The sequence below is a fragment of the Chamaea fasciata genome, unplaced genomic scaffold, assembly GCF_029207755.1.
Source record: "Chamaea fasciata isolate MVZ Bird 193981 ecotype frontalis unplaced genomic scaffold, bChaFas1.0.hap1 SCAF_26, whole genome shotgun sequence".
Taxonomy (NCBI): domain Eukaryota; kingdom Metazoa; phylum Chordata; class Aves; order Passeriformes; family Sylviidae; genus Chamaea; species Chamaea fasciata.
In genome coordinates this window covers 2,092,481-2,119,789 of record NW_027094111.1, presented here as the reverse complement: position 1 = coordinate 2,119,789, position 27,309 = coordinate 2,092,481, and the positions used below count along the sequence as shown (strand labels likewise).

Sequence of the window (27,309 nt, the reverse complement as noted above, 5' to 3'; positions counted from 1 at the left end):
AATCCTTCAAATCTCCCGGAGATTCCTCAAGGCAAATTCCGGGTTCCGCCCCAGGGCGTCACTCGGGAAGAAATCTTTGGCGTTGGTTGGATTTTTCGCTGCCTCAGGAGCTCCCCCAATCGTTCATTTTTTGTATTTTGACATGAAATTCCTAAGAATTGATTTTAGGGAACACTGCCCAGCCCGGGGAGCAGGGAGAGAGGCACAGGACGTGTCCCCTGGTGCCACCAAGGGGGACAGGAGGCACCTGATGTCCCCTGGAGCCCCCCCTGGATACAGAGACCACAGAGCAGCCGGAGCACGACACCTTTTATTCCAAAGCTGGAAAAAAATGAGCTCTAATTGTCTGGATTTGGCTTCGGGATTGGCAACAGCGAGGGGACGACTCCGTGGGGCTGCAGCAGCACATCCCATTCCTGCAGCCCCTGGAGAAACAGGGAATGAGACCCCCAGGAAAGCATTCCCAGGGGCGGGATGTGATCCCAGACCCCCAGGAAAGAATTCCCAGGGGCGGGATGTGATCCCAGGACACTCAGGGAGGGAAGGAAGGAGCTTTGTCCTCACTTTTCCCTTTTCCTGCTGCTTCCAAAGCCAAGGCTCAGCTTTTCCTCCCCGAAACTGGGATGTTCTGCTGCAAGCACCTCGGGATGAAGCTGGAATTTGGGGCTGGCACGGGATCTAAGCTGGTTTGGCTGCCCCAGTTTGGCGTGGGGCTTCATCCCCACTCCCACAGAACGGACACAAAGGAACCCAAGCCAGGAAAACCCCGGCAGGATTCGGGAAATTTGGCCCCAGAGAGGGGGAACTCTCGGAGAACAGGGAAGGGGGGGCTCAGCCACATCCCAGAGGGAAGATGAGGATGGCTGAAGCTCCTGGAGAGCTCCTGGGGATGTCAGAGCATCCGGGTGACCACCATGGAGAGGAAATCCTCGTAGCTGAGGCGGACGTTTCCCTGCAGAGCCGTGTCCTTCTCCCGGAAGGCGTCGGTGAGGCTCTGCAGCTGCATGCAGATGTGGATGAACCGGTCCAGCTGGATGCTGGGATTGGGGGAACGCTGCGAGTACCGGGCCAGCAGCAGCTGGCTGAACTGCGGGCTCAGGTTGTAGCCCATCTGGGAGAAAGCTGGGAGCAAGGAAAATTGGGGTTAAACCTATCCCAAAGGTATAGGATAAAGGACACGGGCTGTGCCCTCCTCCCCCCGCGTCCCACACGCCCCATCTCCCACTCCCACCACCCTTCCCACTCAGGGTGTGCACGGGGCAGGGCTCTCCAGAGGAATCAAAGCACAAATTCCAGGCGTTTTTTCCCTTTACACACACCCAAGATCTCCTCCCCCCAAAAAAACCCCCACGCATCGTTGAGGGGGAATTCTGGGCTTCCTGCAGGAACTTTGTGCCCCAGCCCTGCCGCAGCTCACCACCTCCTGTCCCCCGTGCCAGCCGGCTTTGTCCAATGGATAATTCCCAAACTGCTTTGGAAGCATCCCAAAGGATCTCAGGAGGAGATCCAGGAGGAATTCCAGTTTCCAGCTGGGAATAATGCCAGGCAGTGGCTGTGGGAAGGGTCAGGACAGGCCAGGCTGGTCCCTCTGGCCCTCACCCACCTTGCTGGAGCTCGCCGAAGCTGATGGAGCCGGACTGATCCCTGTCATACTGCTGGAAGAGGCTCCTCCACTGCTGGATGAAGCGCAGCAGGGCGGAGAAGCCGTAGACGTCAATGTGTCCCGACCGCGTCTTGTCGAACATGTCTGGGCAGGGAAGGAGTGGGGGAAAGCTGCAGAAACTTCCAGAGAGCTCCGGAGCCACGCCACGACTCAGAGTCCTGCTCTGATCCCAGAAAATCCTCGCTCACCGGGGCTGAGATCCACTGGGACCATTCAACCGCCAAGGCTGGTAAGGAACGGCACCAAGAGCTGAGGCTGGGGCAAGCTCTGGGGCAAGCTCTGGGGCAGTCTTGGCATTTTTTGGGCTCTCCCTCCCATTCCTCCCTCTCTTTTTTTGATCTGGGGCTTGTGCAGAGCTGGGATTTCCTTTTCCAAGCAGGATTTTGGGCCCTTCACTCCTGGGAGCTGCTCGGTTTGCCCAACTGTGGCTCCAGCTGGGAGCGCCACCCAGGGAAAAAGGGAATTCTGCCGGGACGGGCTTCACCCCAAACCCAAACCAACCAGATTAACCAGCAGCAAGAGGGGAGGGAGACCCCAAACTCACTGATCATGAGCAGACAGGTCTCATCGTTGAACGAGGACCAGTTGTTGTTGACCAGCGCCTGCTTCAGCTCCTTGACGGAGATGAAGCCGCTGTGATCCGTATCCACCGACTGGAACCAGGAGAACGCCTCGGGATCCACGCCTGGGGGGGCATTCCCTGCGTGGGGAGAGGCCATCGGCGCTGTCACCTTCCCCTCGGACAGGCCACGGGCTGGGCTGGCCCCGGGGGTGGCTCCCAGGGCCGGGCACAGCTTCTCCTCCCACGGGTTTTACAGCCCGGTGAAATCCCGGGGAAACAGGGCAGGAAGGGCTGGGATGGGCACGGAGAGGCTGGAGCTGGGAATGGGACGGAGATCAGAGCCTGGTGGAGCCCTGGGATGGAGAGGGAGGCACGGGGCTGCCCCACAAAGCCGGCAGCACCGGGACACGGATGTGGGGTGTAAAGTTTTAGGGCTGCTGGCACTTCCTCTTCCTCCTCTTTCTCTTTTCCCTCCTCCTCTTCCTTCTCCTCCTCCTCTTCCTTCTCCTCCTCCTCCTCCTCCTTCTCCTCCTCCTCCTCCTTCTCCTCCTCCAGGATTTCAAAATAATAAACTGGGACATCGAGTTTCATTCTCCTGGTGGCTTCTGCTGAGCTGGGGACCCCCTCAACCCCCTCGGGCACCGGACTGTGGACCCCATCGCTCCCCACCCCTGCCCCGGGTACCCGGACCCGGGAGACCCCCGGACTCACCTCCCGGGGCCGCCCCGCCGTAGGGCCCGGGCTGGGGGCCGCCGTAGGGGCTTCCATAGGGACCCCCGGGCGGAGGTTGCCCGTAGGGTCCCGGGGGTGGCCCCCCACCATAGGGACCCCCCGGTGGGGGCTGCCCGTAGGGTCCCGGGGGTGGCCCCCCGCCGTAGGGACCCCCGGGGTAGGGGCCGACCGGGGGGGGCTGTCCTGCGCCGGGAAAGCCCTGGGGAGGGGACAGAGCCGGTGTGAGCCGGGCACCGGGCACCGAGATGGGCACGGGGACGGACCCCCTGCGCGCCTCCCCTGATCCCCGCCCCCGGTCACAGTCCCGGTCCCGGTCACAGCCCCGATCACGGTTCCTGGTCCTCGGCGCCGCTCCGCGTTCCGGTCCCGCTCCCCGCTGCCTCGTCGGTCCCGGTCCCCGTCCCGCTCCCCAGTCCCCGACCCCGGTGCCGGCTGGGCTCCCCGCCGCCGCTCCACTCCTCCGGTCCCGATCCCATTGCCCGTCTGGGTCCTAGTCCCAGTCTCAGTCCCGGTCCAGTCCTGGTCGCAGCCCTGTCCCCCGCCGCCACTCCTGGTCCCGATCCCATTCCCCGTCCCGATCCCATTCCCCGTCCCGACCCCATTCCCCGTCCCGACCCCATTCCCAGTCCCGGTCCCATTCTCCGTCCCGGTCTCGGTCCCGGTCCCAGACCCGCACCTGCCCCGGATACGCCATAGCGGCTCCTCCGCCCCGGCCACGCCCTGATGACGTCACAGAAGCAACATCCGCCCATTGGCTGAGCTGGCCTGTGATCACGCCCTCTGGGCGGGGCGGAGGCCGAGCGGTGACGCGCGGGAAGCGCGCGCCCGAGGGCGGCCTTAAAGCGGCAACGGCGCCCGAGAGAGGTGAGGACCACAGGGAGGGAGGGGATAGCGCCAGGAGATTCCCGGCATCGGGGCTGGAATTCCCCGGGATCGGGGCTGGAATTCCCCGGGAGCTCATCCGGGATCAGGCCGGAATTGCGGCCAGGGTAAGCCTGGGGGTGGGGCTGGTGACTCCACAAAATGAGGGCTGGGGTTTCGCTGGCAGCAGGAGCGGGATCCCTCTACGAGCAGGGCCTGGGATCCCACCAGATCACAGATCTCCTGGGAGCAGGGCTGGCATGCGCTGGGATGGATGAGAGCGGGCTGTCCCCAGGAATGGGGCTGGGATGTCCCCAAACCACGGCCGGGATTGCCCCTGAGACAGAGCCGGGATCCGCTGGGATCAGGACTGGGATCCCCCCATCAGTCACAGGGTCACCGTGTCCCCAACCAGAGCGGCCTCAGAACCGGCCCGAGCATCATCCCCCGGTGACAGGGCTGGGGACAGGGCTGGGGACGGGGCTGGGGAGGAGGCAGAGCCCCGCCCGTGTCCAGTCACGGCGCCGGGAGCCGCGGGGCCACCAACACAGGTGTATTTTTCCGGAGCAGGATCCACCCGCCCCCGCGATTGCCACGCAGCTGTACAACCCCCCGAGCCCCCCGCGACGGGCACGGCCCCGGCACAGCGGGGAAACAATATTAACAATATTAACAGCAAATTCGGGGAGGGGGGACGCGGAGGGGCCGCTCAGCCGAAGGGACCCTTGACGTTCTTGGGCTGGAAGAGCGGCTGCTCCATGGGCACGGCCCCCAGGCACTCGGCCGGGCTGCAGTGCCCCGTCTTGCCCGGCTGCCCCGTGGCTCCGGGAGGGCCGGGGATGCCGGGGATTCCCTGCTGCCCCACGGGGCCCGGGGGACCCATCTTCCCGTAGCCTGGTGGCCCTTGGGGACCTGGAAGCGATGGGGAGAGAAAGAACGGTGATGGGGTGAGGGGGTGGCAGCAAAGCCCAGAGTGGGGCTGGGGGGCACGAGGAGGTGAGGGGGGCTCACCTGGGGGTCCCGGGGGGCCGCTGTCCCCCATCAGCCCCACGCCTTTCTCGCCTTTCTCTCCTTTGGCACCCGGCTCACCTGGCAGAGAGAGAGGGATGGAGAGAGGTGAGAGCCCGGCACAGCCACGGCATCCCAGGGATACCGGGAATGTCCTGGGGACACTGGGAAAGTCCTTGGGGACACTGGGAACACCCCAGGGACATCGAGAACATGATGGGGACACTTGGAATAGTCCAGGGACACCGAGAACGTGATGGGGACAATCGGAACAGCCCAGGGACACTGGGAATGCCCCGGGGACACCGGGAAGGTCCTGGGGATGCTGGGAACACACCAGAGACATCGAGAACATGATGGGGACACTGGGAAAACCTCAGGGACACGGGGAACGTTCTGCGAACACTCCCAGGACACCAGGAATGCTTCCGGCACACCGGGAACACCACAGGGACACCGGGAATGTCCTGGGGACACCGGGAAGGCCCCGGGGGAGCAGCACGTACCCCTCAGGCCCGGCACGCCCTGCCGCCCCTCTCTGCCGATCTGGCCCGGCATCCCTGGGGAGCCGGGGGGGCCCGGCCGGCCGGGCAGCCCGTCCTTGCCGGGGGGACCGGGCCTGCCCGGGGCTGCCACCATCTCCACCGGGAAGTGCAGCCGGGAGGTGTAATACGCCATCCGCTCTGCGGGGACACGGGCTGAGCTCAGCGCCAGCGGGGACGCACGGCGTGGGACACACGGGTGGCACCCCGGTCCTCATCCCCACCACCCCGTTACCGTCAAACATCTTGTTCAGCTCCTGCCGGATGAACCTCTTGACCTCGTCGTAATTCACCACATCTCCCTGCGGGGACACGCGAGGGGCCAGGCGAGGGGCCACGGCCACCGCGCCCCGCCTCGGGGACACGCTCCCGGCCCTGCACTCGGCCACCCGTCCTTACCATCATCCCCGGCGGTCCCGGCAGCCCGGGGCTGCCCGCGGGGCCCGGCGAGCCCGGGGGTCCCCTCTCTCCCGCGGGTCCCCGCGGCCCCACGAGCCCCATGGAGCCGCTTTTCCCCGGCCCCCCGGGCATCCCGGCTCTGCCCTTCTCCCCCGGGTATCCCCTCTCGCCGGGGGATCCAGCGTCGCCCTGCGGGCAGGAAAGGCTCAGCTCTGGGGTGCCACGACAGCTGTGGGACAGCCGGGTGGCCCTGGTGGCACAGCCAGGCTCCCCTCACCTTCTGTCCGGCCGGTCCTGCAACTCCCGGTTTTCCTGGGGGTCCCTGGAAAACAGCAGCAGCGTGACAGGGATGTCCCCACCCCGGGGACAGCCAGGGGATGCCACAATCCATCCCTGTGTCCAGCGGGGGCAGGAAAGTTCCAGAAAACCCCGCTCTTACCTCTTTCCCAACGGGTCCGTCCTGTCCCTGCTCTCCCTGCCGGGTCCAAGAGGGGCAGCGTGAGGTGGGGACACCACGGGGACACCCCGCGGTGTCACCGCTGCTCCGGGGTACGGGGTGGGTGCCCTGCAGCACTCACCGGTGGTCCCGGGTGTCCCGGGGGTCCCGGCTGTCCCGGCATCCCCGGCAGGCCCCGCTCGCCCACGGAGCCGCGCTCGCCCTTCACTCCCTGCGGAGGGAGCACGGGGATCAGCGCGGGGGGGGAACGGGGGACCCCAAAGCTGCTCACCCCAAACCCCAAAGGGAGGGCGGCAGTACTCACCACCCCAGCCAGGCCAGCGGGACCCGGCTGTCCCGGGCTGCCGGGGGGACCCTGGGGACAGACAGAGGGGTCAGCTGGGGGTCACGGTGATGTCCCCGCTGTGACCCCCCCACGGGTGTGACACGGGGGGCAGCTCCAACTCACGATGAGCCCTGGGGGTCCCTGCCGGCCTTGGGGTCCCATGGGTCCGGGGTCACCCTGAGGAAGGCAAGGTGAGGAGGTGGAGGAGGAAGGGGGGTGGTGACAAGTGCCCAACCCACCCAGGTGTCACCCACCCCTGCTCACCTCTGCTCCCGGCCGGCCCGTGCTCCCCGGGGGGCCGGGTTTGCCACAGTCACCCTAAAAGGAAGAGGGGACACCAAGGGCAGAGCAATGAGTGGATTGGCCAGCCCCGAGGTCCTTGGGGATGTCACCACGCAGTGTCACCATCGCTCACCTTCGGGCCTGGCAGCCCTGGGTGTCCCGTCTTGCCCTTGAAGCCCTGGAGGGAGAAAAGAGCTGGGTGGGGCTCCCGGGGTGGCACAGCAGGTGACCCCGACCCTGCAGTGTGGGTCCAGGGCCACCACCCGCAGCTCAGTGTCCCCAGGAACACGTGGGGGGACAGTCCCGGCTCAGGGGACCCCGGTGCTGGCTGCAGGGGGGTGACAAGGAGGGCTGTCACTCACCGGAGGACCCATCATCCCTGGTGGCCCGGGGGGACCAGGGTCACCCTGGGGAGAAAGAGAAATGGGTTGGGGGTGTCCTGGGGGGGCTGCAGGGGGGCTGCCCCCCACCAACACCCTCCGGAGCCTCACCCTCAGCCCTGGCTTCCCGTCCTTGCCATCCAGCCCTTCCAAGCCAGCAGGGCCCTGTGGGGACAAGGTGACAGTGACACAGGGAGCTTTGCGCTGGGGAGCTCTGGGGGTCCCTGAGAGACTTGCTCAGGGCACCCCAGGGAATGGGAACAGGTCCCTGGGAATGAGGAAAAATCTCTGGGAATGGGAACAACCAGCAGCACTCCCAGGCGCACCCAAGGGTGACACACAGAGGGGTCTTACCTGGATTCCCGGGGGTCCAGGGGGCCCGGGGGGTCCCGGCATCCCCGTGGGGCCTCGCATGCCCTCGCTGCCCTGCAGAGCCACAGGAGGTCACGGGCACAGCCCGAGGGACAAGCGGTGACACCACGGGGCCTGGTGGCACTTGTCCCCGGCACTCACCTTCTCGGCCGCAGGCCCTGGTGGCCCGGCTGGACCAACCTTTCCTGGGAAACCAGGGGGACCCTAAAGGGAAGAGGGGTGTCGAGTGAAGGGGGGATCCCAGCAGAAGAGCCCAGCCCATAAATCCCATAAATCCCATAAATCCCGCTCTTTCCCAGCTTATTTTAATGGCATTGATTTGGGGCCGCTCCCTGCACCTCATCCCACTTGTGTCGCCCTTGTCCCGCCCTCCCTGGCGCTGTGGGGACACGGGGACACACAGCCAGGGACGGACACCATCTCCCAGCTGCTGGAATTCCCACTGGGATGCGCTCCAAATTCCCAGTAGGATTCACTCACCGGCGGTCCCGGGAAGCCAGGCTGGCCCTGGAAACCCTGTGGAGGGACAAGAGCTGAGCCGGACCCCACCGCCAACCCCTGCCCCGTGGGGGTCCTGGGGAGTCCTGTCCCCTTTTGGGGACACTCACCTGGTCCCCTTTCTCTCCGGCGGTTCCTGGGAGTCCCCGCTCACCCCTGGGACCCTGTGGAGAGAAGGGATGAGGTGGTGGGAGCACCCCACAGCCCCCCACAGTCCCCAGGGTGGGCACCTACCGCTGGCCCCACGGGACCGGGCGGTCCATCCACTCCGGGAGGTCCCTGGGAAGGACAGGAATAGGATCAGAGGGACGGAGCTGGAAGGGTCCCAGCCCCACAGGGAGGGGGCAGCTGGGGCAGCCCCCGGCCCCACTGCCCCCCGAGCAGGGTCCTGAGGGACTCACCAGCTCCCCTTTCTCTCCAGGGGGGCCCACGTAGCCTCGCTCGCCTTTGATGCCCTGGGGAAGGGAGGTGACAAGGTGGGACATGGGGCAGGGATGGGATATGGGGCAGGGATGGGACATGGGGCAGGGATGGGACATGGGGCAGGGATGGGACATGGGGCGGGGATGGGACATGGGACGTAAGTGGGATATGGGGCAGGGTTGGGGCATGGGCCATGGATGGGATTTGGGGTATGGAAAGGACATGGGACACATGGGATACTGGGCACAGGTGGTATATGGGACAGGGATGGGATTTGGGGCCTAAGTGGGACATGGGGCAGGGATGGGATTTGGGGCAGGGAAGGGATTTGGGGCAGAGAAGAGGAGACGTGGGGACACAGAGGGAGCACACTCAGGGTGCAGACGGCTGTGGCATGGACAAATAGGGCACTGGGAATGTGTGGGGTGGGATGGGATGGGATGGGATGGGATGGGATGGGATGGGATGGGATGGGATGGGATGGGATGGGATGGGATGGGATGGGATGGACAGGACAGGGATGAGCCCTGCAAGAACCCAGCACTCTGTGCCCACCAGGGTCCCCCAGCTGCCACACGGGGGGTCTCAGTGAGCCCCGGGAGGGCCATGGGGACCCCCGAGGGGACAGGGGGCTGGCAGGGGCTGCCTGGTCCCCCCAGTACTCACAGGAAGGCCGGGGGGCCCCGTGGCCCCGGGGTAGCCGGGTTGTCCTGGAGGTCCCTGTGAGTGAGGACAATGACATTGAGCCACCCGCAGTGCCCCAGGCAGGTGCCAGCCCCCACGGGCCACCAATGTCCCCTGTCCCCTCATCCCAGAGCACTCACCGGCTCCCCCTTGGCTCCGGCCAGCCCGGCAGGGCCGCGCTCCCCTTGGAGACCCTTGGTGGGGAGAAGAGAGGAGATGCACGGGGGGCTCCTACAGCCCCTCCCGGGGCTGTGCCCACCTGGCAGCAGCCCCTGGGGTCCGTGACCTGTGCCAGCCCGCTGGGACCCTGCTGGGACCCCGCCTGGGCTCCCTGCACCCCTACAGGCACCGGGGTCAGTGCCCAGGCATCATGGGGACACTCAAACCCTGGCGCTGTGACCCTGGGGCCACGGAAACTCAGCCCTGGGGGGGCCTCCAGCCCTCAGCTCCAGCCTGGTGCCCCCTGTCCTCCTCCCAAGGTGACACGGGGACAGCCTGGAACGCCATGGGGACATCCCTCCGGGGGGGGGGGGGGGGGTTAGTGGGGTGACGTGGTGCCGAGGTGACAGAGAACGACAGGACACGCTGGCACGCGGCAGAGCACGGCCCACAGAGAGCCCCGGAGAGCCCGTGGGGTGACGGTGACATTAGTGGACGAGGGGACACGAGCAGGAGCGCGGGATCCTCCGAGAGCCACCGGCACAGCCCCGCCACCAGCTCCTGCGGGGAGCAGGGCGGGAGCAGCAGGGTGGAGATGATGGAGATGATGGAGATGAGGATGAAGATGGAGATGAAGATGGACATGGTGGCGGAGGCTGAGTGACCACAGAGGAGGAGGAGGAGGAGGATGAGCCCGGGCAGCACCGGCCACACACGGGATCCTCCTGGCCCCCACCAGGGCTGTCCCTGGTGACCACCAGGGAGCTGTGACGGTGTCCCTGGCACTGCTGGAGCCACTCCAGGTCCCGCCGTGCTGAGGGGACCCGACAAGTGCCACCACCAAGTCCCCGAGCGGAGGATGATCAAACCCCGGGTCCGCCGGGACCCCCTGCTTTGGGATGGAGGAGCAGGAACGGCGGGATGGAGATGGAGTGGAAGGGGAAAGGGCAGCTGTGCTGCGGCTGCTCCCGGCGGGGACAGGGGACAAGGGACACAGCCAAACCAAGCGGCAGCGACACAGGGCACAGAGCGGAGCCGTGCTGGGTTCTTACGGGCAGTCCGGGGGCGCCCGGCGTTCCGGGAAAGCCTGGGGGGCCCTGAGGGGAGAAACACGGAGGTCACAGCCGGGAAAAAAAGGTGCTGGGCTGAGCCCTGGGTGCGCCACAGAGCTCCTGCTCCACCTCCGGCCTGGCAGCACCGTCACCTCCTCCTGCCTCCATGGGGACATCCGCGCCGTGCCGTGTCACACCCGTGCCTCTGCCCGTCACCACGGCCTCGGGGCAGGGCGCCAGGCCCCTTTGGCCACCTGCTTTGAGGGGCTCCGAGCCCCCCCAGGACCCCCCCCACCCACCCCGGGCTGGGGTACTCACGATGGGTCCGGGTGGTCCTGGGGGTCCGCGCAGTCCTGGGGAGCCCTGGGGGGTGACAGGGGTGACCATGGAGGTGGAGACAGCCCCGAGGACCTGTCACAGCCCCCGGGAAGGGCTGGGATGGCAGCAGAGGGGCCGTGGGATGGGCTGGAGCTCACCCACCTGCTCTCCTCTGTCTCCTGGGATTCCCGGTGCTCCCGGCAGGCCGGGATGACCGGCGCAGTCAGGGCTGTCACCCTGTACGGAGTGGGGACACATCAGGGATGGCACTGCCCACCACCCACCGCTGAGCCTCCCCAAAGCCCCCACAGTGGGGGGACAGCCCTGGGTGCCCAGCGGGGACCATCCTTGGGGACAAGGACACCGGGGTCACTCACCCGAGCCTCCTCCGCCCTCGGGAACTGCGCGAAGCACTGGAAGAAAAGCCCGGAGTGACCCAGCTGTGACGGGCGACGAGCCTGTCCCTCCTCGGGATCCCGCTGGGGCTGTGCCCGGGAACCTGCCCGCATTCCCAGCGCCCCCAGAGCGTGGCTCTTCCCCCAAATCCCACCAAATCCAATTCCCCAGGACTCAGGAGCGTGTCTCCAGTCTCACCCCCACGGGGCTCGGGGGATGCTGAGCCCCGGAATTCCCACCCCAAGCTGTGGGATTACTCACCCGGGCACAGTTCTCGCTGCCAGGGGCACCAGGCATGCCGCCGTCCTCCTTCCCCGCTCCCTCGGGAGCTTCCAGGGCTGCCTGCAGCTGGGCACAGTCCCCACAGAGAGTCTGGGCGGGGGGAAAGGGGAGTCAGGGGTGCGCCGAGGGGTCCCCCAGGGCAGGAGGGCGACCCCAAAGCCTCCGTGACCCCAAAGCCTCCGTGACCCCAAAGCCACCCTCTCACCTTCAGCACCTCGATGTTTCTCTCAGCCATGACGGCCAGAGGCCCCTGGAAGGAGAGGGAGGGATGGAGGGATGAAGGAGGGAGGGATGGGATTGTCCCCAGGACAGGGGACATCCCTGTGGGAATTGTCACCACCTACCAGGTCTCCAGCCGGTCCAGGCAGCCCGGGCAAGCCGTTGTGTCCTGGCATTCCCTAAATCCCAACACACGGAATATTCAAACCCTGCCCTTGAAGGATCAGGGTCGGCCCCGCTCTCCCTCTGCTGCTCACCTGGCGGCCGGGGGCACCGGGCGGGCCGGGGGGGCCGGGAGCTCCGGGGGGACCCTGCAAGACCCCCAAAAAACAATCAGAGAGAGGCGAGGGGTGACGGCGTGGAGGTGAGAGGGGCACGGCGGGGGTGGCACCGACCTGCGGGCCAGGCTGGGGCTGCCAGGACATCCCGGTCCATAATCCTGGGGCTCCCTGGGGAGAACAATCCGGGACGGTGGAACGGGGCCGGGAGGGTGACACAGAGCCGGGGGGAGGTGACACTCACCGGCATGCCGCTGTAATTGGGGTCCTGGCGGGGGCTGGAGGGGCAGGAGCACTCCCCGGGGTCTCCCTGTGGGCACAGGGGGTGAGCGCAGGGCGGGTGGCACGGGGGGCACAGCCCCACCCGGACCCCCACTCACCTTCTCTCCCTGCGCGCCCTTCTCCCCCTGCCAGAGGAAAAAAACAAACGGATTTGGGGGTTAGGGCAGCCCCCAGTGCCCCCCACCCACCGTGTGACCACCCACGTGGAGTTTTAGTTCGTGTTTGACCCGTTTTGGTTTCTGCAATTCCTTTCTCAAGGAATTTTCTGTAAACAACAAACATGTTTTAGTAATGTCAACTTGGTGTACTTTTTTTTTTTTTTTTGTTTGACCGACGTGATTGATGAAGTTTGTTTTCTCGTCACCGATCAAATTGGCCTGGATAAAGCAGTGCAAAAAAAAAGGACACATCCCAAAAATAAAGAAGTCATTTTCAACCTTCTAAAGTTGAAATTTTTGTATAAAACAGTATTAAAAAAAAAGGACACATCCCAAAAATAACAAAGTCATTCTCAGCCTTCTAAAATCAAAACCTTTGTGTCATTATAGTGTCACCCCCAGCCCTGGCACAGCCCCCCGGCACCCCCCCAGCACCTACCGGCTGCCCGCTGGAGCCGGGGAGCCCCCGCTGCCCCTCGGGGCCCTGCGAGGAAGAGGAGGGTGAGCAAACTCCAGGTGGCCGGAGGGTGGCACCGCCCACGCCCGAGGGCACAGCACTCACCGGTGGCCCTGTGACGCCGCTCCCTGGTGGCCCAGGGGGTCCCGTGGCACCTTTGGGGCCCGGAGATCCCTGCAGAGAGGGGGGACAGCAGGAATGGGGAGCACGGGGGGCGCCGAGGGCTGGGGGACGCTCCCTTACCTTGGCTCCTTTCTCTGCCGCCGTCCCCGGGGGTCCCGGCGGTCCTGGGGGGCCCTGGGGGCAGGACAGGGTGTTGGTTCCCCTCAGTGAGGGGACAACAGTGTCCCCAGAGCCGCCACAAGCCACACAGGGGTGTGACCGCGCTGCTGCCCCATCACCCAGGGCTGGGCACCCCAAAACCCCCACCCCAAACCCCCAAACTCACCGGGGGTCCGGGGGGTCCGGCGCTGCCGGGGTCTCCCTGGGGAAAGCAGAGTGTGTGAAAGCCACCAGAGCCACCCTGGTGGCATGGGGACAGCAGGGGACAACACAGGCACCACAAAACCCACCTGCGGTCCTGGCTGGCCGATCCCTCGCGGTCCTGGCTCACCCTACGGACACAGAGGGCAGTGAGGTGTCCCCAAAAACTCACACCCCACAAAGGGGCAGTGAGGTGTCCCCAGGACCCCACACCCCACTATGGACACAGAGGTGTCCCCAGGACCCCCAGGACAGACTCTGCACCCACTATGGACACAGAGGGGCAGAGAGGTGTCCCCAAAACCCCACACCCTGTCCCGGCACCCCACTACAGACACAGGTGTCCCCAGGACCCCACAGCCACACCCTGCACCCCACTCACCCACAGAGGTGTCCCCAGGACCCCAGACCCCACTCACCTGCAGCCCCTTGGGCCCGGCGGGGCCCTGCACCCCCGGCAGCCCCGGCTTCCCCTAAAACACAGCAGCGGGGTCACCCCGAGGACACGGTGCCACCCGGGGCTGTGGCCGCGGGGACGGGAGGGGACACTCACGGGTCTGCCCGGCTGGCCGATGCCCGGCGGGCCCTGGTCCCCTTTGTCCCCGGGTTTTCCCGGGATGCCAAACACGTCGGTGAGATCCCCGGGCACGGCAGGGCCGGGCTGGCACGGGTCACCCTGCGGGGAGGGGACAGGAGAGGCTGACAGGGTGACACTGCAGTGACGGGTGACAGCTGCACAAAGGGAGGGGACAGGAGAGGGCTGGGTGACATCCTGGTGACAGGTGACAGCTGCCCAAAACGTTGAGGTCTCACCTTGTCGCCTTTAGGGCCGGCTGGTCCCCTGATGCCAGGCTCACCCGACAGCCCGGGGACACCGGCCATGCCCGGGGTGCCCGGGTCCCCGGGGCTGCCAGCATCACCCTGGCCGAGAGAGGGGACAAAGTTGGCACGGGGACACGGCGCACAGGGGTCACAGCGCCCTGTGCCACCACCGACCCCACCAGGAGCCACCCCCGGCCCCTGTCACCTTCTGTCCCTTCTCGCCAGCGTCGCCGGGTCTGCCCTGGGGAAAGGCAGGAATGGGTCAGGGTGGGGCATTCCCCCCAAAAAACGGGCACGGGGGTCACGCGGGGTCACGGGGGACACGGGGGGCACTCACCGCTCTGCCCGCGGGGCCACCAGGGCCCCTTTCTCCCGGTGGCCCTGGCACTGCCACCACTGTCGCTGTCCCCTGGAGGGCTTGCGGGCTGGGAGGGCACTGCCCGCACTGCTCGCCCTGCAATGGGGACAATCCCGGCCGGGAGGTGGCTTTGGGGACCGTGACATGGCGGCAGCGGGGGGCTCACGGCCCCCTGCCCCCCCCAGCTCAGCGCCGTGCCACGCCCAGGTCTCAGCTGGGGTGGTGACAGGGACAGGGGTGACACCAATGCTGGCCTCACCTTCTCTCCCTTGAGCCCCCGCACGCCTGGATCTCCCTTCTCTCCCGGGATTCCCTGAGCCAAGATCACACAGCAGAGGTGACACCGCGGTCCCCAAAGCTCGGCTGAGCCCCCAAACCCCTCCTGCACCCCCTGAGCCCCCGCAGTGTCCCCACTCACCGGTCTGCCCGTGGGTCCCACATGGCCACTGTCCCCCTGAAACGCAGCAGGGCAGGAGCAGAATTAGGGCCAGGAGCAGACTCAGGATCAGGATCAGAATCAGGGTCAGGATCGGAATTAGGGTCAGGATCGGAATTAGGGTCAGGATTAGATTCAGGGCCAGGAGCAGAATTAGAGTCAGAAGCAGATTCAGGACCAGGATCAGAATCAGGGTCAAGATCAGAATTAGGGTCAGGATCAGATGCAGGGTCAGGATCAGACTCAGGGTCAGGATCAGACTCAGGGTCAGGATCGGAATTAGGGCCAGGATTGGAATTAGGGCCAGGAGCAGATTCAGGGCCAGGATCAGAATCAGGCCTAGGATCAGCCAAGCCTGCCCCGACCCCATGGGATGATCCAGCCGTTCCCAGGGATGGGAAAAGAGGACAGGGTTGGAAGGATCACTCACCTTCTCACCCTTGACCCCAGCCAGCCCGGACAGCTCCATTTGGCCCTGCTGGACACCCACATGGTCACTCACCCGGTCCCCACGGCAGCCCCGGGGGTCACCCCGGCAGGGAGAGGGGGGTCCCGGCCCGGAACTCACCGGCTCCCCCTCGGCGGGGCCGCGCTGCAGCGCGGCGAGCACACGGAGGTCACAGGACACGCACGAGTCCCCCTGGGGTGGCAGGAGGGACCCGAAATTCCGGCTTATTTGGGCAGTTTATTTGGTTTACTTCGACCAAGTAAACTGCCAAAATCCAGGTGGTTTTCCCCCAAAATTCGGGGGTGTTTTCCCAAAAAAATTCGGAGTTTTCTCAAAAAAAAATCGGATTTATTTTCCAGCCAAAATATGAGGGTTTCTCCTCAAATTCGGGTTGTTTTTTTTTCCAGCCAAAATTCGGGGATTTTCCCCCAAAAAATCAGGGTCTTTTTCCAGCCAAAATTCGGGGGTTTCTCCCCCAAACGAAGTGATCCCCACTAAATGAGGGGTGCCGAGGTAAAAGACACCGCTGGGATTCGAACCCAGGATCTCCTGTTTATTAGACAGGTGCTTTAACCAACCCCCAAATCCGTTTTTTTTCCCCCCAAATCCGGGGGTTTTCCCCCCCAAATCCGGGGTTTTTTTCCCCCCAAATCCGGTTTTTTTCCCCCCAAATCCGGGTTTTCCCCCGTTTTTCAGGGGCTGCAGGGGGGGTGGCCCGGAGGGTCACACACTCACCTTCTCCCCTTTCATCCCCTGGATGCCGGGATCTCCCTGGGAAGGAGAAGCAGGAGCTGGGCGGTGCTCGGTGTCCCCCCAGCTCCAGCTGGGGACAGCCCAGCCCTCCCCGTGTCACCTACCCTGTCCCCTTTGGGTCCCGCGGGGCCGGGCGTGTCCTGAGAAGGAGGAAACAGAGGGGACATCAGGGACGCTGAGGTGACACCTCCAGCCCGCGGATCCCCCGGGGTCAGACTCACCGAGATCCCGTCCCTGCCGGGCGCTCCGGGCTCTCCCCGGGCTCCGGGAATTCCGACGGCACCGAGCGTCCCCTCGGGGACAGTGGGACACACATCGCACGGCTCGCCCTGCCCGGGGGGAGCGGTGAGACAGGGGCTGGGGGGCGACCCCCGGGCAGCCCCAAGGCCGGGGGCCGTGCCCGTGGCCACCACAGGACATCCTGTCACCCTCCCTGACCCTGTCCCTGCCACCCACCCTGTCCCTGTCCCTGTCACCCACCTTGTCTCCTTTCGGTCCCACGACTCCGGGGAAACCCTGCGGGACAAAAGTGGGGACGGGGCTGCTTCAGGGAGGCCACGGAGTGTCCCATCAGTGCCACCCAGCACCCCTCAGCCGGCCACCAGCTGTGTCACGGGATACTGCTGGCCTCGAGCGAGGCTGCCAAATTTCCCAAGGCCCTTTTGGCTCCCGGTTTTCCCAAATCCCTCTCAGCTCCCTGTTTTCCCAAAGCCCTCTCAGCTCCCAGGCTCGGATCCCGTCACCTCTCCGGCCAAGCAGCCCCGACCCCGAGCCAAGAAACCCGGCCCTGACCCCGGCTTTTGGCTCCCCGGCTACTCACGGGTGTCCCAGGCGATCCTCCGGCTCCAGGAGCTCCCGGGCTGCCCTGGAGCCAGAGATGGGAAAACCTGAGCTCAGCAAAAGGGGGACCACCACAGCCCTGGGCCCCCCTGTGACACCCCTGTCCCCTCAGGGGGGTTCCTGCCCCCCAAGCCAGGTCCTTGGGCCACCCAGAGGGAGTTGGAGCTGTTGGTGGCTCCGGCTCTGGGTGGGATTCCCTGTCCTGGCAGCCGGGATCCCGTTCCCTCCACTCACCTTCTCTCCCTTTGGCCCTGGGGGGCCACCAGGGTCACCCTGAAAGGGACAGAGGGTGAGGTTAGCGCTGGCCAGCCAGCTGTGGCTGTGGGGTGGCCATGCCCACCCTGGGGACACCCCCTTGCCTCGGGGACCCTCACCGGCTTCCCTGGAAGGCCAATCCCTGGAGAGCCCGGCTTGCCCGGGGGTCCTGGTTCCCCGGCCAGCCCCTCCGGTCCCACGAGGCCGGGGTCACCCTGGAGGACAACGGGGGGGGTGTGTCAGTGCTGGCAGTGCCACCAGGTGCCCCCCCATCACCCCCAACGCCCCCAGGTACCTTCTGGCCCTTGGGCCCCACCACGCAGATCTCTCCGGGCCGGCCCTGCCAGGAGGGGAGGGGGTGTGAAGGATCCTGTGGCCGGACCCCCCTGCCCTGGGGGGTGCCCAGGGGGTGCCCAGGGACCGTCCAGCACTACTCACATCACGGCCAGGGCGCCCCGGCTTGCCCTGCAGCCCCCCGTCACCCTTGTCACCCTTCTGGCCCTGCAGGACGGACAGATGTCACCCGTGGTGTCACCCACGGTGTCACCCAAGCCAGGCAGGTCGGCACCGGCAGGTCCTGGCGGCTCTGCCACCATGCCAGGTGTCCCTGCTGCCACGCCAGGACCCACGGGTGGGCTGGACTCACCTTCTGCCCCTCGGTGCCAGCTGGCCCCGGGAGTCCCTGCATGGCAAAAAGGGACAGAGTGGGTGCCCGGGGGGGCTCCTGCAGGTGCCCGGGGGGCACCTCCTGCTCCTTTCATGCCCACACGGAGCTGGACCCCCCCCGGGGCCAGCCCAGGGCAGGGGGACCCCCGCAGTGTCCCCACACCTCGTCCCCACGGCTGAGTGTCACTTACCACCTGCCCACGCTGCCCCTTCTCACCGCGCGGCCCCTCGGCACACTGGGAGGAGGAGGAGGGGGAGGAAGAGGTGAGAGGGGAGGCAGAGATGGGGATGGGGGGTTTGGGGGGGGGTTTGGGGGGTCTCACCTGCACGGGACCGCCGGGGTGGGTGCGCACACAGTCCATGCCCTGCGGAGAGGGGAGAGGGGGCTCAGGGATGAGTGTTGGGGGGTCTGGGGGGACAGGGGCACCCCCAGGGACAGGAGCAGCCCCACAGCAGGAGGGGACAGGCCAGGGACAGGGACACCAGGGACACTCACACGGTCACCCTTCTCCCCTTTGCCACCGGCGGGGCCAGGGAGGCCCCGCTCGCCCTTGGTGCCCTGCAAGAGAGGGAGGGAGGGTGACAATGGGCACAGGGAGGGTGACAAAAGGGCACAATGGAAGGTGACAAACGGGCATAGGGCTGGGTGACAAAGGGGCACAGGGTGTCCCCACATCCCCGTGTGTGCCCACAGCTCCTGCCAGCGATGCTCTGTCACAGCATTCCCACACTCCCGCTGTCACCTGGGGGGTGACAAACCCACCTTTGGGCCTGGGGGACCGAGGGTGACCTGTGGAGACAGCAGAGAAGTGTCCCCAAAGGCCACGGGGGCTTCAAACAGCAGAGCCCTGAGCCCGCCACAGTCCCCACCCTCCCAGCACTCTGTCCCCAAGTGCCACCATGGGGCACGAGGGGTCCCAAACACCTGCCACCCCCCTGCCATCCCCCCACACCGCAGCCAGCGGGGCTGTAGGAATGGGGCCACATCTGCAAAGGACCAGGGGCCTTCCAGATGTTGCAGGGCCCTGCTGGGCCAGGAGGAGCTGTGGGGTCGTGGGGGGGGGTGGTGACAGCACCCTGGTGGCTTTTGTCACCCCGCCAGCTCACAGCCAGCTCGGGGGGCCCATGCCCAGCGCCACACTCACGTTTCCTGATGCTGCCTGGGGCGAGCAGGGAGGGCACTGGAAGAGACAGGGATGGAGGCTTGGAGCAGCTCCACACACTGCCCATGGCACCCACAGCACCCCAAACCCTACAGCACCCCAAAACCACAGCACCCCGAAGCCCTATAACACCCCAAATCCACTGCACCCCAAAACCCCACAGCACTCCAAAACCCCCAACACCCCAAAACCACAGTACCCCAAACCCACAGCACCCCAAAACCCCCAGCACCCCAAATCCTACAAGCACCCCAAAACCCCATAGCATCCCAAACCCCTCAGCACCCAAAAACCCCACAGCACCCAAAACCCCAAAGCACTCAAACCCCACAGCACCCTAAAACTCCACAGTACCCAAAACCCTACATCACCCAAAACCCTGAAGCACTCCAAACCCTACAACACCCAAAACCTTACAAGCACCCCAAAACCCCACAGTACCCCAAAACCCTACAGCATCCCAAACCCCACAGTCACTGCCCCGCTCCCTGGGCACCCCACAGCCGAGGGGATCCCCCAGCAGCCTCTCCCTGGAGCTCCCTGGGCACAGGGAATTCCTGGATGGAAAAGGGAAAACCGCGGTGTTTCCTCCCTGGGGAGGTGACGCGGTGCTGGCCCCGCTGTCCCTGTGGGTTTGTGGCCAACCCCACCCCTCCCGGCTGCTCCTGTGGCCCTTGGGGACAGGCAGGACGTGGCTGTGTCCCCACGGTCCCTGATCTGCACCCCGGGACACCGCAGCGAGTCCCCGTGATTGGGATGAGGGATCCCAGAGACGTTCCGGGATGAGGAACGGGAGCGCTGGAGACGTTCCCCGGCCTCTGGCAACGCTCCGGAGACGCTCGGAGGGAACAAAGGGGCCCTTGGCCGTGGCTGGGACGGCTCCAGGAGCAGCCCTGAGCCCGTGGGGCCTCAGCTCCTGCTCGGGGGAGAGCAGCAGCCGCTCTCCCCGGCGGCCCCGCAGCGCTGGGAGCAGCTGGGAGTTCCCAAATGGGGCAGGGACAGAGCCAGCCTGGGGCTGGGACAGTGGGTGACACCCTGGGGTGGCACTGGAGCAGAGCTGGGTGTGCCAGGACCGGGACAGCCAGGCTGGGACAGTTGGTGGCACTCTGGGGTGGCACTGCAGCAGAGCTGGGTGTGCCAGGACAGGGACAGTTGGTGGCACCCTGGGATGGCGCTGGAGCAGAGCTGGCTGTGCCAGGAGCGGGACACTGGGACACCCTCACCTTGTCCTTGGGATCGTCCCTCAGGCTGGTCCTTCCCGAGGGTCTCCCCGGCTCCTGTGGGGAGGGAAGAGCTCGGGGTGGTGCCTGCCTGGATTATCCCACCCCTGGGTGCTCCCTCTCCGAGAATCCTGGGTCTTCCTGCCCGGGCACCCGGGGGTGAGGCAGCGGTGGGACCACAGGAGCCTTTCCCTCCTTCCCCTCATTCCCTCAAGAACCCACACCTCCCTCCTGAGCCTCACATGGACCAGAGGGAAGTGAGGGATTTTCCGGGGGCTGGATCAACGTGGAAGCACCGGGCCAGGCATGGGGACAGGACGGGGACAGGGATGGGGTTGGGGACGGGATGGGGACAGGGATGGGGTTGGGGACGGGATGGGGACCAGGATGGAGGCATGGATGGGATGGGGACAGGGATGAGGGTGGAAATGGAGTCAGGGACAAGATGGGGAGCGGGAAGATGGTGGAGATGGGGACAGGGATAGGATAGGGATCCAGGATGGGAACACGGAATAGGGATGGAGATGGGGACAGGGACCAGGATGGGCCCGGGATGGGGCCAGGAGTGGGAATGGGGACCAGGATGGGCCCGGGATGGGGCTGGGGACAGGGTCAGAGCTAGGGATGGGGCCGGGGGTGGGGATGGAGATGGGGACAGGGACCGGGACCGGCCCGGGTGGGGCTGGGGGTAGGGATGGGGTCAGAGCCAGGGATGGAGCCAGGGATGGGGCCGGGACGGGGCCGCGGTGGCGCTGCCGGAGGAGCTCACGGTGCCCAGCGGCTCCTCCAGGCAGAAGCAGCGGGTGAACACCCGGCCCTCGGGCTGCGGCACCATCTCGATGAGGTTGCTGCTCTGCATCAGCTCCGCTTGCCGCCGAGTCTTGGGCGCTTCGGTCTGGCACTGCGGGGACACGGCGGGGTGGCGGCGCCGGGGGACAGCCGCGTGGACAGGCAGCACGAGGAGGTGACACAAAGGGGACAGACCTACGCCTCAGTTCCCGCTGTGGGGAAATCCCTGAACGGGCAGTACCAGGGTCCGGCCGGGATTGGGGTGGGGACTCAGGGACACCCAGGGACACCCAGGGGCACCCAGAAGCACTCAGGGACACTCAAGGGCACTCAGGGCGCCCAGGGACACTCAGGGACACCCAGGGACACTCAGGGACACTCAGGGACACCCAGGGGCACTCAAGGGCACTCAGGGCACCCAGGGACACTCGGGGACACCCAGGAACACCCAGGGACACCCAGAAGCACTCAGGGACACCCAGGGGCACCTGGGGACACTCAGGGGACACTCAGGCGACACTCAGGGGACACCCAGGGACACCCAGGGACGCTCACCCCGCTGGCCGAGATCTCGCAGCACCCCTCCTGCCTGGCCAGCTCGGCGTCACAGTAGATCTGAGCTTGCTGGAGGTCAAACTGCGGCGGGTGGCGGGTCAGGGCTGGCCCCGGCACACCAGGACGGAGCTGCCCCGACCCCCGCGGGCACTCAACTCACCCGCACCGGGCTGCCCCGCACGGCCTCCAGCCCCAGGAAGGTGTTTCCCTCCGGGGTCAGCGCCCGGCGCGGCCCCAGCGGCTTGGAGGAGATGGAGGAGCAGTCCAGGTGCACGGACACGGCGTGGCCCTGCACGGCCACCGCCACCTTGTGCCACCGCCCGTCAAAGAGCGAGGCCACGGCTCTGCCCGCGAACACGGCGCTGAGGAAGGCGGTTCCCGGAGTCCTGGCTTGGAATTCCAGGCTTTTCTCGGGGCCGTGCACGGACAGGGAGAGCTGGGCGCACAGGGGACAGCGCTCAGGGACATCCCCTGGGCTGTCCCCTGGGGTGTCCCGCCGCGTTCCCGGGATGTACCTGCGGGTATCCCTGGCGGTCGGTGACCTGGAAGAGGTACCAGTGCTCCCCGGTGCTGTTCTTCTTCAGCAGCAGGGTGAAGACCATGGTGAAAGCAGGGGGCAGCCCCCGGGGGAACACCTGCCTGGGGGGAACACAGGTGTTGGGGGGGCTGTGGGGTGCTCTGGGGATGGCACCAAGGCTGGTGGCCAGGGCCAGAGCCCACAGCAACCAAAACCCCACAGCACCCCAAAATCCACAGCACCCTAAACCTACAGCACCCCAAAACCCCACAGCACACCCAAACCCTACAGCACCCTAAACCTACAGCATCCCAAAACCCACAGCACCCCAAAACCCTATGGCACCCCAAACCCCACAGCATTACAAAACTCCACAGCACAGGCATAGGTCACTTTCAGGTGGCAGCATCACCCCAATAACCCCCCCGTGGCTCCTGCAGTGATCTGTCACCCCAAATGCCACCAGAGTGGATTCTGCCCCACACTGCGCACCCCAAAGATGCCCCCGCTGCAGTGGCTGCAGCGCTCAGGGCCGTGCTCTTATCCCAAAATCGACTCCCTGGGAAGTCAGGAGACGCATCCATCATCCCCAGGGCAGCCGTGGCAGCCTTTCCCCAGCTCGCCCACAGCCCATTAAGCCACTGGAAATATTTGCTCCAGGCTCCGCTCCCGGCCTCGCCTCCACACCCGCGCCTTTCCAAGCCACTGGTCTGGAGCTGCACCAAAGGACGGGGACCGGGACACGGCCAGCGGTCCCCTCTGCTCCCCGTGGGGCACGGGGACACCCTGACTGGGCACTGAGGTGGGTGGCACCCAGAGGATTTCACAGGCTGTCCCCACGTCCAGACTCCCCAAGGCTGGATCTGAGATTCCACAAGCCCCCGGCCAAGAGCAACACCAGCCTGGAGCATCCACCATCCATCCTGGCACCTTCCAAGGATTCGGCTGCCCAGGCTGGATGTCCTGGCCCTCCGGAGAGCCCCATGCCCGGCTCAGCTCAGTGCCAGCCCCGGGGTGACGTGGGGACAAAGGGACGTCCCGAGGACGTGGATCCGCTCCCACCGTGCCACGCTGCAGCGTCCCTGCCAGCCCCGGCACCGCGGGCACCAGAGACGGAGGGGACAAGGGCCAGCCCTGCTGTGCCCCCCGAGCAGCCCCACACTCGGGGCTGAGCAGCCTCCGGAGCCGCTCTGGACCCCGCGGGCTCTGCCAAGAGCAACCACAGAGCAGCCACAGAGCCCTGCTTGCGAAAGGCCTGGCCAGCACCCAGCTGAACCGTGGCAGCCCGGGGTTTACTTTCGAGGAGGAAGATGCTGGGGCGGCCCCGGGGTTGTCCCCAGTGTCCCCGCAGGTGACACGGAGCTGCCTGGCATCCCTGGCACAAACTCAACCCACCTAGCTTCACCCTGACCCCAAGTTTACAGCACCCGGGGATGGTGCCTGGGGGAGCTGCGGGTGACCTGAGGGTCACTCAGGGCCACCTCAGGGGTCGCCCAAAGCCACCCCTTGGGTCACCCAGGGTCACTCACTGCGTGGGCTGGACCAGGGGCACGGTGCCCAGGCGCAGCACCGCCGGCCCCCGGGCGCTGCGGATCTTCTTGATGGACGAGATCTTCAGCAGGTCGAACCTTTTAATGAGGTTAAAACCTGCAGGGCAGAGCGGAGGACACGAGAGCTGGCACCTGGGACAGGTGACAGTCCCCAGGTGGGACACAGAGCCCATCCTGGGGTGGCAGGGGACCCCTGAGAGGGTCTTTCCTTACCCGTGACATTCTCATACTTGTCCCCAGCCAGATCCTCGTCCCAGAGCCTCGGGCACAGCTCCCCTGTGAGGCAAACCAGCACACCACTGTCACTGCAGTGTCCCCAGGCACGGTGGGACAGGCAGGGTGGGACCACACAGAGCTCCCCAAGCCCAGGAGGGTCTCGGGGTGCTGCCCCAGCCCCCCGAGGCAGCACAGGCCGAGCAAACCCCGCTCCCGGGAGCCGGCAGGAGCGAGGCTGGAACGCTCCAGGAGCAGCTCGGGGGGGGGGACAGAGCCGGCCCTGCCATCTCCCACAGGTGAAATGTTTTCCCTGCAGACATCCCCGCGGCTGGAATCAGCATCAGGAGCCTCGGGCGGGCGCCAGGGACACCCACGGTGCCCCCGGGAGCTGTGCACTCCTGTCCCACCGCGGGGACAGCTCGGAGCCGGTGACCCTCGGGGACACGCGTGAGGCTCCAGGACGAGGCTGAGGCGCAGGAAATGCCGTGTCAGGCGCGGTCACGGCGGTGCTGCCGCTGTCGGCGGGGAGAAATCACGGCCCCGGCAGCACCGGCCCACCTCCAGATGCGCCAGATGTCGGGAGGTGCGAGATAAAGGAGTAAACAAAGGGGTGGGGGGGAGAGAGGGGGATTTGTTTTGTCTCCGCACAAACCGGCCCTGGAGCACGGTGGGCACCGACGATTCTCCCTGTGCTTCCTTGGGTGTTCCTGGGGGGTCTCTGAGCCCCCCCCAAACCCCTGCCCACCTCTGTCCACCACCGTGGCTTGTGCCCCGGGCTGCCCACAGGGCCAGCAGTGGTGCGGGGACACGCTGTGGCCCTGGGGACCCCAGACACGGCCACAGCAGCGGGAGTTGCGAATGTCACAGCCCGGGGGCAGTGTCCCCTCCCGCCGGCGCTGACATCACCCTCGGCAGGGCAGGGGACACATCAATCACCCCAGCGCGATCCCTTTGAAGCCTCTGGCAGCCCCGCTGCTAATGCCAAGGGGGAATCTCGCCTGTCCAACCCTCTGTCCCCCAGGAAAGGCCACGCAGGAGCGGGTGACAGCGACAGGACAAACGCGGGTGCCCCGGGCCCAGCCACCGCTCCACGCCCACCGAGCCTGATGCAACCCCGGCGTCGCTTCCAGCGGCTCCTCCCCTGGAGCCCGGAGCTCATCCCGCAGCGGGGACATCCCGGCAGGGCTGGGTTCGGTCTCCCCGTCCCCGCGTAGTCACCCCCCAGCCCTCCACCATGGTATGGATCCCGGCCAAACCTCCTCCCGCCTGGCAGCCGGAGGCCAAACCTCCCTGGGGAGCTCTGTGCATCCTCACCGTGCCCGGAGCTGTCCTGGCTCACCTGCCCGCCCCGGCCCCGGCTGTCAGCCGGCACCGAGTGTCCCCCGGCCGGGCCGGACAGTGGCCGGGCCCCATCCCTCCCTGATGGACTGCGGGGGCCGTGTCGGGGTGTCCCGGGCTGGCTGCCACCAGCCCCCAGCCCGCAGGGGATGCTGAGCAAAGCCCCGGCGCTCAGTCCGCAGCCACCGCTCCACTCCCAGCACGTGGGGAGCTGGCACAGCTCACAGACACACCGTGCCACCCCTGGGTGTGACCCAGCCGTTCCCTCCCGGCCCAGGGACAGGTAAAGGTGGCTCCTCCCTCCCGGCGCTCCTCACCTTCCGCCGGCAGCAGCTCCTTCCCCCGGCAGGCGCTGAGGAGCCCGGCGAGCGCCAGGGCCCAGAGACCCCTCATGGTGCCCAAGGCCTGCAAGGGAGAGACCCCCCAAGGGATGGGCACCTGGTGGCCACCAGCCCGTGAGGTGGCCCACACCAGGAAAGTCACCAGCATGGAGTGACACTGTCCCTCCTGGCCACGGCCCGGTGATGTTTTGGGGGGTCAGTGTGGCCCCCATGGATCCGCTCCACGCCCACCCCGAGCCTCAGCATCGCTGGGTGTCAAAGCCGGGTTTACTCCCAGCATTGGGAAATGCGGTGGCGGAGCTTCCCAGAGTGGAGCCGGGCACCTTCCGTGTGCACCCACCCACGGAGGTCTGGCTGCCTCCCGGCCCCGCGTGGATCCCGGGGTGTCCCTGCAGGTCACCCCGACCTGGCCTCCCTCCTGCTTCCTGCCACGAGGCAGTCCGGGGCTGCAGGCAGGGAGCGGAGCCGGGACAGACCGGACACCCTCGGCTCCGGGGGCTGCTGCCAGAGTGGGACGTGCATGCCTGTTCTCCATCCCAGCACAGCCCCCCGGGACCCCCGGCAGCGGCGGCTGCCCTGCCTGCCCGGGGCTCCCCCGCACCCCCAGCTCCTCCTAGGCTCCCAGCCCTCCTGTCCCCAACCACAGCCCCTTCACGGGCTGTCCCCTGAGCTGCCACCCGGCTCCCCCGGCCTGGCACTGCCTGCACCAAACCCACCCGCCCTGCACCCTCCACGCCCCCCACTGCGCTCCCCAGCTCCCGCTGCCCGCCTTCCCGGCGCCGCACCCTCCGCACCGGCGGGTCCCCGCGGCCCCGGGGCGTGATTAACTCCGGTGATTAACGGGGAATCCCCCCTCGGCTCGGCCCGGCCCGGCCCGGCCCGGCTCGGCCCGGCCCGCCGCAGGGCCGGGCTCTGCCCGCCCCCGGTGCGGGGCTGCCCTGGGCTCACCTGCGCGGGGCTCGGGGGGGTGCGGGACACCGGGATCTCCGCCGCGGGACACCGGCAACTCCGCCGCGGGACACCGGGAACCACCGCGCCGCCCCCGCCGCCTTCCCCTCCTCCCTCCGGCGGGGAGGGGGCCCGAGCCGCCCCCCCCAAGCGCTGCCCGCCCTCCGCACCACCCCCCCAAAGCCGGGGGGGGGCCCGAGCCGCCGCCCGCCTTCGCATCCCCGCCCTCCTCCTCCTCCTCCTCCACCCCCGGGCGCCTCCCCCGGCGGCGCTTTCCCTCCCTCCCCACTCTCCTTCCCCCACTCCAGCGCTGGATGCCGGCCCAGAAGAGGGGAACCCCAGTCCCGGGGCTGGGGTGTCGCCCATTCCCTGGCCGCCATCCCCGTGGAGCGCCTCTCCCTCCCCACGGGGCGCCCTGGTGCTGGCACCGGCGGTGGCACCGCTGAATGCCGGAGCGTCCGTCCCTGCGGAAGTTGGGCGTCCCTCAAGGATGCTCCTCCACTGGCACCATCCCCAGGAGCAGCCCCGAGGCACGGGGACAGCCAGCCCGCTGTGTGTGACACGGTGTCCCCTCCCCGCGCCTTGGGGTGGCTTGGGGACAGCCTGGCTCGGGGCGAGGTGCCCGGGGGGGGTCAGAGCGCCGAGACGGGAGCGCTGCCACCACCCTCCCCGCCGCTGGCACCGCTGCTGCTCCCACGTCCCCGGCGGCAGCAGCAGCAGAGAGGCTGATTTCACAGAGCCCTGCCAAGCCCCGGGGGCATCCGGGGCCCATCCCGGCTCCCAGCCCCGCGCCGATGGGATGTGCCAGCCTGGAATTCTGCC

At 66.8% G+C, this 27,309-nt stretch overlaps 2 protein-coding genes across 2 annotated transcripts; both read right to left on the bottom strand.

Moving 5' to 3' along the window:
* Nucleotides 1–292: 292 nt before the first annotated feature.
* Nucleotides 293–3,671, bottom strand: PEF1 (penta-EF-hand domain containing 1). Its single transcript, XM_066204392.1, has 5 exons — nucleotides 3,634–3,671; nucleotides 2,937–3,156; nucleotides 2,208–2,363; nucleotides 1,604–1,747; nucleotides 293–1,122 (listed from the first exon to the last, which is right to left on the bottom strand). Exons 1-5 carry the CDS (start codon nucleotides 3,649–3,651, stop codon nucleotides 893–895), a joined length of 768 nt encoding a protein of 255 aa, XP_066060489.1. The 5' UTR covers nucleotides 3,652–3,671; the 3' UTR covers nucleotides 293–892.
* A 695-nt stretch (nucleotides 3,672–4,366) lies between these two features.
* Nucleotides 4,367–26,595, bottom strand: COL16A1 (collagen type XVI alpha 1 chain). The gene is made up of 71 exons (XM_066204366.1): nucleotides 26,488–26,595; nucleotides 25,516–25,603; nucleotides 23,858–23,920; nucleotides 23,624–23,741; nucleotides 22,093–22,216; nucleotides 21,738–22,013; nucleotides 21,578–21,658; nucleotides 21,003–21,134; nucleotides 20,237–20,290; nucleotides 18,996–19,031; nucleotides 18,614–18,640; nucleotides 18,347–18,409; nucleotides 18,174–18,215; nucleotides 18,042–18,086; nucleotides 17,831–17,866; nucleotides 17,623–17,685; nucleotides 17,480–17,524; nucleotides 17,304–17,399; nucleotides 17,164–17,202; nucleotides 16,910–16,954; nucleotides 16,570–16,605; nucleotides 16,311–16,418; nucleotides 16,194–16,229; nucleotides 16,072–16,107; nucleotides 15,457–15,528; nucleotides 15,319–15,363; nucleotides 14,871–14,906; nucleotides 14,712–14,765; nucleotides 14,432–14,548; nucleotides 14,300–14,335; nucleotides 14,086–14,193; nucleotides 13,826–13,948; nucleotides 13,692–13,745; nucleotides 13,362–13,403; nucleotides 13,238–13,273; nucleotides 13,033–13,086; nucleotides 12,895–12,963; nucleotides 12,772–12,816; nucleotides 12,273–12,299; nucleotides 12,137–12,202; nucleotides 12,010–12,063; nucleotides 11,872–11,925; nucleotides 11,740–11,793; nucleotides 11,601–11,645; nucleotides 11,375–11,485; nucleotides 11,095–11,130; nucleotides 10,880–10,954; nucleotides 10,718–10,762; nucleotides 10,400–10,444; nucleotides 9,329–9,382; nucleotides 9,171–9,224; nucleotides 8,483–8,536; nucleotides 8,316–8,360; nucleotides 8,192–8,245; nucleotides 8,064–8,099; nucleotides 7,725–7,787; nucleotides 7,566–7,637; nucleotides 7,323–7,376; nucleotides 7,194–7,238; nucleotides 6,965–7,009; nucleotides 6,814–6,867; nucleotides 6,673–6,726; nucleotides 6,529–6,579; nucleotides 6,346–6,435; nucleotides 6,207–6,242; nucleotides 6,045–6,089; nucleotides 5,768–5,956; nucleotides 5,604–5,670; nucleotides 5,333–5,509; nucleotides 4,830–4,907; nucleotides 4,367–4,730 (listed from the first exon to the last, which is right to left on the bottom strand). Exons 2-71 carry the CDS (start codon nucleotides 25,589–25,591, stop codon nucleotides 4,528–4,530), a joined length of 4,800 nt encoding a protein of 1,599 aa, XP_066060463.1. The 5' UTR covers nucleotides 25,592–25,603; nucleotides 26,488–26,595; the 3' UTR covers nucleotides 4,367–4,527.
* Between the last annotated feature and the right edge of the window lie 714 nt (nucleotides 26,596–27,309).